Source organism: Rhea pennata, chromosome 18 (assembly GCF_028389875.1).
Source record: "Rhea pennata isolate bPtePen1 chromosome 18, bPtePen1.pri, whole genome shotgun sequence".
Taxonomy (NCBI): domain Eukaryota; kingdom Metazoa; phylum Chordata; class Aves; order Rheiformes; family Rheidae; genus Rhea; species Rhea pennata.
In genome coordinates, this window is record NC_084680.1 from 4,106,048 (window position 1) to 4,119,653 (window position 13,606).

At 50.9% G+C, this 13,606-nt stretch overlaps 1 protein-coding gene across 4 annotated transcripts in view; it reads left to right on the forward strand.

Annotated features, from left to right (window-relative positions):
• NSMF (NMDA receptor synaptonuclear signaling and neuronal migration factor) overlaps positions 1-5,719 on the forward strand; it is a 50,003-nt gene extending 44,284 nt beyond the window's left edge. For 3 of the 4 annotated variants that reach the window (XM_062591351.1, XM_062591349.1, XM_062591350.1), the window contains 3 exons: positions 223-325; positions 718-793; positions 2,797-5,719. In XM_062591351.1, the coding sequence (XP_062447335.1) occupies positions 223-325; positions 718-793; positions 2,797-2,894 (277 nt within the window). In that variant the 3' untranslated portion in view covers positions 2,895-5,719. Of the gene's footprint in view, positions 1-222; positions 326-422; positions 633-717; positions 798-2,796 lie in introns of those variants that run through there. The other variant, XR_009960277.1, reaches the window with a different exon arrangement.
• Positions 5,720-13,606: the final 7,887 nt, after the last annotated feature.

Below are 13,606 nucleotides of genomic sequence, written 5' to 3' on the forward strand. Positions count from 1 at the left end.
GGTGCTCCTCCTTCTCCACCATGTGACTTGGAGGCGCTCCTCAGGCGCTTGGTCTGCCCTTGCTCTTCCTTGTCTAAGAATCAGGGGCTCTTTCTGGGTAGCTTGCTCCTGAGGCTGCCAGCCTCAGGCCTCTCCTGATCAGTGTGTGCACATGTAATTCTGCTTGCATATGAGTGGGCAGATTTTTAAATGATCCATTCTGTTTCTTCCTGTTTCTTCCAGCTTCTGGAAGAGGTTGAGCCGGCTGATGAGTAAAGTCAATCCTGAACCAAATATCATTCACATCATGGGCTGCTATGTCCTTGGAAACCCCAATGGGGAGAAGGTAAGAGCTTCCCATGGGAATGACTGCTAGGTAGCATAAAGCCCAGGGAGGCAAAAATCACACTGAGAAGTTGAACCTCTCCTTTTCTCCTGAGCAGAAGCATGCTGCCATCCTATCCCACGACTGGCTGTAAATGGATGAACAACCCAGTGGATTGTGCCTTTCCCAGAGGGCAGAGGAAGAATGGTTAGAGGAACAGGCGTACAGGAAGGGACAGATCCTCAGGGGAGAACAGTCAGTCAAAACACTTTTAGTTTAGTGTTGAGCTAGATGTTTTCAAGGGCATTTGGTGAGAGTTTTTCTAGAGGTAGGAAATAAGGATGGGCAATCCTGGGTGTTCTGGAGTTCTCCATTATTTTCAGCTGCTAACTCTCAAAATGTTTTCCTTTCAGCTATTTCAGAATCTGAAAAACTTAATGAATCCTTATAGGGTTGCCTTTGAGTCTCCACTTGAACTATCAGCTCAAGGTAACTTCTTTTCTTTACAAACAAGTATATCTTCCCAATCAGCATGCCTCCTTCCATGAACATCTTCATAAAAAAGCAATTTTTAGTTGCTTTGAGCCCTACCAGGAGAAAAGTGCATACCGTGGCCTTCCTCTTGCTTGTAATCACCTTTGGTTGTTCATTTGCAGAACCTAGTCTCCTCCTTGCAATTCTTCCTTGATTGCATTTTCAGTTGTCCCCTTTATTATGTATTAAGCTGCAGAGTCCCTTCCCAGGCTACTGGCAATGGCAAAGTAGTCTAAATAGCACCATGCCTTTTGGGCTGAGTTTAGGAGTTTCACCGTATTTTTAGGGCGTGTGACATCCATGGGAAAGATGCAAATGGGAGCAGAACCTTGTCTTTAACCAAATTTCTCCTGAGGATTCAAACCACTGGTACCAAGTGGGTTGTCTCATCAACAGGAGGCTTGAATGGAGCCTATTAGAGCCATTCAGTGTCTCAGCCTGCTTCACTTTTTTTATTGCCTGTAGCTCAGAAATTTCAAGAGGCTATGGAGTTCTTCCTCCTTGGTCAATGTAACTAATTGTGGGTGAAGTTTAGTGAGGGACATGCAGTCAGCTTGTTCTGAGGTTGCCCTTGTTATTTCATCTTTGCCATGCTCCTTGGTACTTTGTTCTTTCGGAATATAAAGACATAGAGCATTAGGCTGTAATCACTGAGGATACTTCCTCTCCTGTTCACTGCTGGCCTCAGCACTGATGAGTTATTCTTAACTCCTACTTACTGTCATAGGAAAGTACAGAGGTTGAGCGCATTAGCACAGCACAGGGTTCAGCAAATGCTGCCGAGGTTTGCACCCAGCTTTATCTGGTGATTGCATAGATCTAGCAAACTTGTTTGTATATGTGTGTCAAGAAGGACGTTGCAGGGAAATTTCTGGTTTTGTACACAGCCTGGCAGGTGAGGCCATGGGTTCTGCCTATGTGTGTTTAAGCAGTTGATCTTCCAGGAAGCTGGGCTGAAGAACACGTCTGAATTTATCCCTTTTGATCAATCTGGGACATGCTAATAATGTAACCTCTCTAATCCTTTGAAAGTCATCTTGAAACTAATCTTAATCAACCCTTAAAAGCGAAAATCCCCTCCTTGAGCCCTATACTAGAGTCCAGGCTTTTTTGTCCTGGGTGCTTTCAAGTACATTTGTTGCCTCTAGCACCAGCCCTGCATGGTCTCAAGTCTGTGACTGCCTTGTAAGACAGCCCCCTGCTTTCAAACAGAGGTGCTGACAATGCAGCACGCATGTCAAAAAAGGTTATTTTGAGCTTATTGCTGCAAGTAAAGACAGCTCTGCAATGCAGAGAGACCATGTTAATTTTAACTATTTTTCCAACAACATTTTTTGTTTTGAATTTTAAGTTGTAATTATTTTTAATATTTCCCACAAATAATTACATTGTTCGCTTTTTTTTTTTTTTTTTTTTTTTTTTTTAATTTGTAATTTTCTAAGATCCCTGTACCTGTGGAGGCTGGAGCTGTCCTGCACCTGAAAGAAACCCAACTTAAAAGCACGCTCCCACTGAAGGGAAGCACCTTTGTTGTTACATCCTGTGCCCAAATATTCCTTTTGTGGGTTTTCAGCCCTTCAAAGGGTTCACAGGTTGTCTAGTGCAGGGTGTTAGGGCTGTTGCTGACACTCCACAGCCCTTCCTTTTTGCAGTCAGTGAAGAAATATCAAGGTCTGGAGACAGATGGTGTTCAGTTCCCACTTCCATGGACAGACTCTGCCAAGGGATTTTGAGGAACTTTTCTGTGTTTGAGGATACCTAAAAAGATACTTGGGTCTGATGGGCACCTTTACCTGCCCTAGATACATGCAGCATGGCAGCATCCCCCAAAGGAGGCATCCACCTGGGTTCTCTTGTGCCCATACCTGCAGGTGCATTTGCTGCTGCTGCAGCCTGTCTGGTCTCTCCCTCGTGCTGCAGGGTGTAACCCCTCTGCTTCATCTCCCTTCTTCTCCTAGGTAAGCAAATGATTGAGACTTACTTTGACTTCCGCCTTTACCGCCTCTGGAAGACCCGCCAGCATTCTAAACTATTGGATTATGATGACATTTTATGAGCTGGAGAAGACTTTGCAAGAAGAAGTTGATCACCAGTGTCCAAGAAGTCATGCTTACTGCAGAGAGACTTTTTTATTGGCACGGGGAGCCCTAGAGGAGGCAGCAGTGCTAAAGGGAGGGAAGAAGGAGCCCTCAGAAGTGTATCAGGAGGAAAGTCTCCTGAGTCAAGAGAGACTAGAGGGAAAGGGTTTGGCACCTCGCTCGCCTCAGGTCAGAGCCATGGTGTCTTGGGAGGAGCTGTGTGAAACGAGGACAGGATGGAGTTCCTTGCAGAACTGAGCTGTCTTGGGTCAGAATGGGCCAGATTTGATTCCAGGTCCTTTTAAAGACTTTTGAAGCTCAGGTTTTCTTACAAAAAATAAAATAAATTACCCATGCACTACAGTGAAGAAGTGACCAGCGCACAGAGGAAGGAGAGGTTTGTACTGGTGGGACCTTCTGTGCTGGGGATCTTGGAGAGCAAGGACTGCTACACCTACTCCTGCAAGCTTAGAGCGAAACAATCCAGTTTCAATGTGAATATATACTGGAATATAGAATTGAAGTCTAACTTTTTTGTTTTGTTTAATAGAAAATAAGTGCAATTTTTATAGAGAGAGGGGTAAAATCTCTCCTGATATTTAATTAGTTAAAAATAACACACCAGTAACCAATAGATGAGGTATTTTTGGTCTGCTTGAAAATATATTCAAAATGGTAATATATCTTCTGTAGACATATTTAATCACCAGCAAACATGGTTTTAACATAACTTAGCAGACGCTGCATGTCTGCTGCATTGATTAATCCAGTTTGGTTTGGTACTTTCAGAGTAGCTGTGTTGCACTGACTGTATGTGCTCTCACGAATGTATATTTTTCCTCCTCCAGTTAGACACAACTTTGTTACTATTTTGCTGCTTGCAAAACTATATGTCTTTAGTTTTGCTGGAGTATTTTAGGTTAGAAATACAGTTACATGATTGAGAATTCAGTAAGGTCCATTATGGTGTAAAAATGAAGTAGAAACTAATAACCATGATAATTACTCACTTATGCCAGTGTTTTGCTGCGTGTCAGAAGACGAGTTCTCTTTCTCGTCTGCCGTATGGAGCAGAGAGGCTGCAGAACCATCCTCGGTCCTCCAAGGAGACCGTTTTACTGAAGCATCTGGAAGAAATATTTCCTGAAGGATGCAGCACGGGTTTGTAGCACGAGTTTGAATTTTTCCCTGCGTTCACTTGAATGCCAGTCGTTTGCGCATACGTCACCTCTTTCCAATGCTAAAATGACCTGTTTGTTGAGCTCAGCTGCCATCCTCCACATCCCTTCTGTCAGAGCAGCTGTGGTTTGAGAACCCAGATTTGTTGTTAATATTTGAGGACGTATTTTGGAATAGATTAACGTTTTGTTTGTTTGGGGGGTTGTTTTGTTTGTTTGGGGAGGTTTTGTAGTCTTCAACGTGCCTGTTTAGTGGATAAACGTTACTTAAAGCCTGCCTAAGTCACTCTGGCTATTCTGGGGGATTACATGATTTATTTCTTATACAAGTAAAATATCCTAGAGAAAACAGGGAAAGATTACCTTGGTTTCCTGGCTTCCTGGTATCTGAATCAGTTGCTTGTGAAGTGAAAGAAAACACATGTACAAATCTTTTAAATACTTACAAAAAAGAACTACTTGTCCTGATCTGTAGAGGACTCCTTCCCTCCGTGACCTGTCTGTGGTTGTAGTTGTGGGGAGCAGGCCTCTGGCTAGAACTGCTGAACCCTGTACATTTATAGCAGTTTTATTAGCAAAACTTTTGAAAAAAATAATGTACATATAGTAAGTAAGGAGAGGAATGGGTGGGAGAGGGATTGTTTGGAGTCATTGAAATTAGCCCATTGAACCAAATGGGTCTGAGCTGCTTCCCCTCGCTCTGGTTAGGAGCTGGCCTGCCCACCCTGTAGGAACTACTCGTGGTGGCTGCATTTCATGCTTGGCTGGACTCATGCTCTTGACTCACAGTCATGTTTTCCAGACCTGTTGTGAAAGGGATAGGGGGCACCAGTCTGACTTCTGGAAGAACATGTCAGATCTAAAAATAATAATAATAGTAGTAAAAAATGCTGATTAGCTATTACTTAGCATGGTAGCTTCTGCCAGCTGTACTTGTGAGAGGCGGGAGTCGTAGGTGCTATGAAAGCAAAAAGCCACGTGTCAGAGAAGAAAATGATAGTGGCAGGATTAAAATGCTGACACAAAACTCTCTCCCTTTCTGACCCTTTCACCTCCTATGTTTATGCTCCTAACTGGAAGAAGATAAATTGCTCTTCCTCTCTCCTTTCTAAAGTAAAATTCCAATTCAGTGAACTTGGTAGCATGAATGTAGCATTGTGGAACTATTGAAAATCTTATATAACTCTGAAAGGGCCCGTTTATGTATCCACTTCAGTGATTTATCTGTAGAATTATTGTATATCTATTATCATTGAGCACTTGTAGAACTAGGGTTGCTAAGTAGAAGGGTAGCTTGTACAGTCGCAGAACTTCTGTAGGAAGATGTATGCTTGAATGAACATAACGGACTGTTTTACTGGTGCAGTTGACTATAGTATAGTATAATGACAAATGACGAATGCATTTCTCTCTTTTCCAAAGATCTATATTCCACGTAGTTTGTGATATTATGACATGAGCATATTATTTCCTTTGTAGTGTTCATTTAACTAAAGAGATGAAGTACTTTAAAACTGTAATTGGAAAGATAATAGAATTTTGATGTTTGAAGTCCTTTGTGCAAATAGCATCACTGGAGTTAACCACTTTGGAAAAGGAAAAAAGAAAAAGTCTTCCCCTTTTAACTTGTTGAATTTTTTAAGCGTCTGCTGAGAAAGGAAGGGATCAGTAGAGCAGAGGATGCAAAAAAAAAAAAAAAAAAAAAAGCTGTGATTATTTAAATTTTAGAGTAAAAATAGATAGTGAGACTTCCTCCATTGGACCACCGCGTCAAAGATGACCTCTTGGGTAGGCGCTTCCCAGCCAGTGCAGAGTGCAGAGCCGGCACATCCCCTCCGCTGGGGTCGAGCCCGGGTCCTTGCGCCCCGAGCGCCCCCGCACCGCTCCGCCCGGGGGATCCTAGCTGCTGAGTGCACAGGACAGTTTGTCCTTCCACTTCAAAATGCTTCTCTTACCTTTGAACTCTCTGCTGTTTGGATGCGCCTCTCTTACGCCCTGCAACGAGTTTGCTCGCGTGCAGTCCGCGGTTGCTGTCTGAACTGGTTTGGTGGAGCTCCCCTCTAACTGACGTTAATTCTCGCGAGCAGGTTGCGGCGCGGTTGAGCTCGAGTCCCCGCCCGCCGTGTTGGCGGACCGGCAGCCCTCTCGCGCCAGCGCCCCGCGGCACCCCGCGCTGGTCTGCAGGCTCCGCTCCCTCGTGCTCAGCGGGGCAGCGCGGCGGCCCGGCTCACGTCACCGCAGCTCCCGTGGCGGGTCAGGATTCACTCTTGGCATGGCCACGAGGAACCTTGATAACAGGTTAACCCTGGAGAGGAGCAGATAGGTCAGGAGAGCTAAGTTGGGTACCGTCCCTGACCGTTCTCCGCAACCACGTATGGAGTTGCCACCTCATAGCAAAGCGGCAGAAAAGGACGTGGCACAGCAATGTGCAGCGAGCTGTCTTGCACAGGGATCCCCAGAGAGGTTTTTCTCTTTTCCTCTCATTTGGCTGGGAAAGAGAGGAGAGAAGAAAATTCAGCTGCCTGAGAAGTGTAGAAATAAGCAGGGAATTTAGGTATGGCTTTCTCAGCCTCTCCTCGTGCTGCAGCCACCGACTTCCTTTTGCATCCTACCTCTCCGCGCCCAAGATGAGAAACTAGCAGATCAGCCCTCACTGCATTTAAAAAAATAATTAAAAAACAAAAAAAGAAATCCTCATAGCTCTAGCAAACCTGCTGACTGCAAAAGGCAACCAGCCGCCTTACCCTGCCTCGGTGCCGGGGCTCTGCTGCGCGTGGCTGGGGCCTCCTACCCCATCCGGCCTCCGAGTGCCTCGAGAGCGGCTCGAGCCGCAGGCCCGGCGCGGGCTTCGCTCTGGCTCTGGGGAACGCCGCTTTGCCGAGGAGACTCAGGAAAGGGATTTGGTCTTCATCCCTCAGTCCGGACTCTGGAGCTCCGATGGTGTCGGGACAGCACGCGCCTGCGTGCGCTCGCACCGTCTCTTCCCCTGCAAGCGTGGGAGATGCTCCTTCTCGTTCGCCCTCGCTCGTCCATCCACGGGGGGTAACGGCAGGGTGGCGCTGCCGGCCCGGCCCCGTTCGCGTCTCCCCGGCTCTTGGCCCGCGCTCGCCTGGCAAACGGCTGCTTGTTGTTTGGGGAGGGTGCTGCGTTTCTGACCGGGGCTCCGGTGGCAGCGCAACGGTCAACGTGGCTTCATCATCTCCAGGCCGCGTCAGCGGGGTTAGCGGCAGGGCTGGAAATGGCTGAGCTGAGTAGCCAGCGCGGCCGGATCTGGAAGGGGGAGTCTGTCCTCACCCCCAGCCCAGGCAGGAGGCGGAACAACAGGCTCGCTCTGCTCTCCTGGGTTAGCGGTAACCGTTCAACCCGTCAAAACTTGATTTAAGAGTGACACGTCGTTAATGGTGCATTGGTCTGGGAGAAGGTACGGTATTATTAAAAGAAAAAAAATTCTTCCAGGGCAATTGGCACACGTCGCCCAACTCATGCAGCAGAGGACGTGTTCGATAGCGTCGCCCTTCCTCAAGCGATGAGGCCACGTTGCCAGTATCGGGAAGCAAATTTACAGGTACACGCTAAGCTGAACCGCTTTGAACCCTGGGTTTCGCAGCGATGTTCCCTGGAATTGGTGATGCAGCCAGACCTCCCTGCCGGACACCACCCCGGTGTCCTCCCCGCGGGTATCAAGAAGAAATATCATTTCCCAAGCCGTCTGTGAGAAGTCGTGTGTGTGCCTGTATTTTGTGCCACTGGTCCCAGAATATCCATGGCTTTCTACATCTGTCCTGGGACTATTCTTTTTTATTTATTTATTTTTTTTTCCCAACTTCTTGGTCATGGAAACACAAGCCAAAGTCAATTGGAAACTGTTACGGTCTTGATGACAAATCAGCCTGTTGATAACTCTGTGTACTAGAGCTGAATGAGTAAATGGGTGGTTCAGTGACCAGGAGTCTGGCTGTGATCATGGTAACCCCAGGTAACCTGCTGTGTAACCAGAAATAATATTAAAATACCAGAGTTTGCTGCCTTCCAAAAAACACCAGTCTGATTGGTGTTGTGATTCCAAGATAATTTTTGCCCAACGTACTACAAATCAGTGTGAAAACCTTAGAAGACCACAAAGATAAGAACAATGGACATCATTAAAAATCTATCTGAAGGGAAGCAAAAGTGCTTTTTTCCATAAATGCTTAGCAAATATTAAAGAACTAATACAACAAAATATTTTGTTGTATTAGTTCTTTATATTATTGCATTGCTTTTAGAGCATCTTTAAAATTGATATACATAAGGACAGATGACAAGCATCTCGGGTTGCCTTATGTTATCACAAGGGCGAGGCAAGCTGGATTTAGATGGTTAATTTGCTCTGTGGGCTTTCTTCCTTATCTCAGTGTCCGAAGAGATTTTGTCCTGAACTGATGGTTAATTGCAGTATTAACGGCCCTATAAACCTTTTAGCAATGCAGACGGAAGGGATCCTATTACTAGGAGTTTCATGGACATATTCCCAGAGACCCTCAAGCAGCCGCTGGATCCGACTTTTTCGCCTGTGTGATGGGGCTGCCCGGCGTATGAGTCACCACGTCCGTTCAGCAACAACCCGCCAGCACAGCCTCTCCCCTGCGCCCACATTGGGTGTTTGAATGTGATCTCCCCACCATGGTTGTGCAAAAATCGATGGGTTGTTTTACTTGCGGAACGGTTGTTACCTGGTGAAAACTGAAAAGCTGAGCTGGCGGGGAGGCTCCGGCCGCTGGCCGGGGACGGCTCGTTCCCACGGTCACCCCGGCCTCTGGCTCAGGACCAGGATCCGTGCAAATGGGTACAATTCACAGAAGCGTTGGAAGTGGGAGGCTGGGGGGGAGGAGGGAGTGTGTTTTTGTTGTGGTTTTTTAATGCTAAAAGTCAGTTGTACTGGTATAGTCCCTGCTACAAGGTCCTGCTAGTGCAGAACTGGGACTTCAATGAAAACGGCAGGTATCTATGCCCCTAATCATGAAATGCCCTACAAATATCACAGCGGAGTAGAGCAAAGCAAGACCCGTTGAGGAATATGGAAGCTGCCTGCCATGTGCACGCAACACTGCTTGCGTAAAGGACGCTTTGGTTTGCTGAGGTCCGGACGGCGATGCCCGAAGAGCCGCGGTGGTGTGGCTGTGTGAACGAGCCGGCACCTGAAGAAGCAGGCAGTGGCTGTAGCTTCCCTGCTGTGTTTCCCGTTGTTCTTCCACAACGCCGTTCCTGGAACTGGGGGCGACTTCAGTTGCGATATCAAGCAGCAGCCGCAGCAAAACGTGACCTCCCACGGGGACGGGAGAGGGTCAGCGCGCTTTTACTGTCCTGACTGCTTCCCCTCCGAGTTCCGACGGCGGTTTCCATCTCCAGGCCCCAGCTGGGTATTACGGAGCTGCTAGCGACGGCTGCTCATCCGTTTTCTGAAAAAAACACCGAACCACAACGGTGAGCAGCAACTGGAAAAAAGTAACTGTGCAGATGTGGAAAATGGTTCTGGTAACGTGGAGAAGGGCAGTTTATAGCCCTTCGTGCTTTTAAACTGTGAGCTGTTTGAAGAAACTGCTTTTATCCAAATGAGAAGAGGGAAGAAATAAGCATAGTTGTCAAAATAATTAAAAGTATCCACGTGTGACCAAATCACATGCAGAGAAAAAGCTCTGGGGGCTACTTCTGCGCTGCTCCGTTCGTTCCCACAACTACCAGCCCGTGCTGCCTTTGAGCAGATGGGTCCCTCTTTAGTTATTTGGTTATTCCAAGGCATTCACCCAAATTTTAGACACAGTTTCTGGCTGGCTCCCTGCTGTCTAGGGGTGGGACGTATCTGGCTGTGATGCAGGATAGATCTGCCATCCCTACTGCCTATGTTAACGTGTTTCTCTGAGACTATCTGCTCCTTTGTGTATGATAGCCAGGTTTCAAATCCATGAATGTTTCTAGGTTTTAAGATGTGATTTAATAAAAACACATTTCTGGGAAAACAGGTTTTTCTCTTGTTTTTTGTTCTCTGGCTGAGTTCATAACCTAGGAAATGCCGTTTGGCAGATGCATTTGCTGTGCTAGCAGGCGAAGGAGAAACAGGGTGGGCATTTCTGAAATGGCAACAGGGAGGTAAATGCTGAAGGTAAAGAGCAGATGTACTGAGGTGCCAAAGGCCAGGACGAGCACTGTGTCCCAGGGACCAGCGCCAGGTCGGACAGGTAAAAGAGGAGAAAGGTAAAACTCCTGAGCCTTTGAACAGGGGAGGGAGAACGGACAGGCCCTGACCTGCAGTGCAGCGGGTACCTCTGAAAGCAAACCCGCCGCCAGCCACAGCCTCGTGCTGCAGGCCTTCTCCGTCCTGACGCCTTCAGACCCCCCCACCCCGGTGCAGCTGTGCCCGATGGGGTGGCTGCGCTTGGGGTGACCTGTCCAGGCTCAGGCCTTGTGGTCCGGTGGAGGCCTCGGATGACTCTCCCAAGCTGGGGCCACAGTGGAGATGAGACGGGCTGTGTAGCGTAGGACAGTCCTGGCTGCTGCTGGGGGCAGCTGCTGCTGGAGCTCTTCCACCTCCAATCAGTGCAAAAGGGGAGGCTGCTGGGGGCAGATGCAGCAGGGTGAGAAGGTCCAGGCCCCATGGCGACCCAACCCAGCGTGCAGGACTTGTGATGTTCGCCTGTGTGAGAAGGCAGCAAATCCAGCCGCATGGGAATGATGTTCCTGTACTGCCAGCAGCTCTCCTGGCTCGGGGTTAAAGGTGGGAAGGGTCCCGCTGGCTGCAGGCACCAGGGCAGCTCAGGCAAACGCTACTGCCCGGGCTGACTGCTGCGCCCTGCCCTAACCTTTGAACACAGCACACCTTTCAGGAAGGCAAAGGGCACAAAATACCCTGTAGGCTACTTTCTTTGTCCCAATCTGTTTGACTTCATTTCTGAAGTCTAACAGGTCTGGCCTGAACTTTCAGCTACGGTCTTGCCCTTTATCCGTCACTCTGCAAGGCGCTTGTGTGCTCGCCCTCCGCTAAGTGCTGTAACCGAGTCCACTCTGAGCAAAAGCGAGACAGAGCTAACTGGGCTGGACAACTCATGTCATTCGTTGCCGTCACTGAAGGCATTTTCCTTCAGCTCTGAAGCCTTTCAGCATTCATTTCGGCACCCTCCCCGCTTGGGAACGTCCTCCCCCATGCACAGCCGCGACGGCCAGGCGCGACACGTCAGCAGCCAGCAGCAGGGCCCCCACACAAATCATTTTTCCTCTTATCACCACCTGCACAGCTGGCTTCTGGCCAGAGACTTGGCCACAGTTCTTCCCTAGGCCTTCAGCGAGCCACCGAGCTGGCCATAAATGTGGCCTTTATTCCCCGCTCTGGGGCCATTCAGGGTTCGCATAATGCTGTTTTTAAAGCAGGATGGCACAAGGGTACCGAGTCAAGTTAGTTACAGAAGGCCAGTTGTAACAGGTTATTTTCATCAGCCAGCTCTACCGGCTTCTCCCGTCTCCCCTCGTGCTGTCATGCATGGTGGGCTCGGATGCAGGATTCCCGGGAGCCTCCCGGTAACAGCGCTCGGCCGCTGCTTCAGTGCGAACCGTAGGCGTAACTGCAGCAAGGCGGAGGGTTAGGTGCAACACCTTCAGCTGCTGGCCAAGTTTCACTCTCCAGTCCTTGCTGCTGCTTTGGTGACAGCCTAGGAGAGACAGCAAGGATGGGAGAAGGCTCTAAAACCTCAGCTGACAGCAGCAGAGATGAATAATGGTTTAATTTTATTTATAAAGGCTGGCGGGCAGCCAGGGAAACCTGCAGATATGCCCACGTAGGGAGGTGCTTTCTTTGCACCAGGTATGGGCAAACTCTGGGATTTATTATTCATTCGTGGGCTCAAAAGCCAACTAGAGATCCTGCAAGAGAAACCCGTGGAGATCTCCCGAGCACAGAGACACGTTGTCAGCCCCGTGAGTGCCTGAGCCATGAGTCACCAGAGCTGGGAAATGTCAGCGGCCGCTTGCCCTGGCCTTATTCCCTACCCCGGGCCCCCCCAGTGGGGGTCGTGACGCTGGACCATGGTCTCAGCCAGGATGGGGTCATATGTAAACCTCAAACCTCTCTGGTGTTATTTGGGCCTAATTGTGAAGAGCTGCCTCCTTGCGCGCAGCCTGGGTTTGACCGCCCTGCCTCGCTCAGCACAGTGGCTCCTGGGTTAGAGGGCAGGATGCGGCCATCGTACAGCTCCCAGCACGCCGGGAACATCGGCAACAAAATATCACGGCACGTTCATTTCCACGTATCACCCGAAGGAAGCGCAATAGGCTCGGTGCAAAGGTAGGAGCCTTATCAGCAGGACGTGGTGCTTCTTCCAGTAAAGAGACGCGTGTTTTCCCGAGTCCGGGCAGACGCTGGAGTAAAACCGCTCGTGCTGAAGCAGTACGGTACGCCAGGGTGCGGCTCCGCAGCTGCCGGGCGGGTTGGTCCCGCGGCAAGTTCTGGCCAAAGGTTGCTTACGTAACGCGTGCCAGCAACGCTTTCCCGAGCGCCTGGCCGAGCGGAGGCTTTCGGAGCACAAACAGTGTTATCTGATGAATGGGAAAGTCCTGAGCTCTCAATTGCTTCCTGGCCGCACAGGTGTCCCAGAGAAAGCTGGCGGCAGCTGATAACAGGCACGGTCTGGAAACAAAGCGGGAGAGATGCTTTTCCGCGCGGTTTTGCGCATAACGAGCAGCAGTCAGCGAGCAGCAAAGGCTTCATGACGAATGTTTTCCGGTGTTCCTGTTCGTGCCGAACCGGTCCCCAGCAGCGCGCTGCTCCCTTCAGGCGTGGGCTCGCTCCCCCCCGGGGGCACGGCGCACCGTGAACCCCCGCGGCGCCTGCGGCCCAGCTCCGCAGCCACCTCGCCTTCTTCCTTGAAGCGCTGCCCGCGCCGGGGCGGATTAGAGGCGGCGGGGCAGCCCCCCCCCCCCGACGGCTCCCGGCTCTCCCCGCAGCGCCCGGCGCTTTTTCCTCCCCCCCTCCCCGCTCGCGTCCAGACGCCAGCGCCGCCCCCCTCGGGACGCGGCCGAGCCGCGGGCAGGCGAGCCCCGAAGCGGGGCCTCGCTCCCGTCCGCGGCCGCCGCTTCCTCCCGCCCGACGTGAGCCGGCGCAGGAGGCGAACCCGGGCGGGGGGGCCGCGGCGCAGGGCTTCGCGGCAGGGCTCATTTTCTGCCGCTCTCGCTCGCGGAAGCCGCATGAGCGCCGCTTGCGGGGGGGCCGGGGGGGCCACGGACGGGACGGGCCCGGCGGGCCAAGAGCCGAGGCCAGGGCCGGGCCGCGCTGCCCCTGCGGCGGCGCCGGCGTCCTCCCGAGCCCCGGCTCCCCGCCGAGGGGGCGGCGCGCCCCGTCCGTGCCGCCCGGCGCCGCGCTCGCCGGCCCGGCCCGGCCCGGCCCCGCGCGGGGGGCGGCCCGGGGGCGGCGCCGCGGCCGGGGCGGCGCCGCGCGGCGGCGGGGCCTGCTCAGGTGCGGCGGCCGCAGTGCCCCGTGCGCCGCCGCC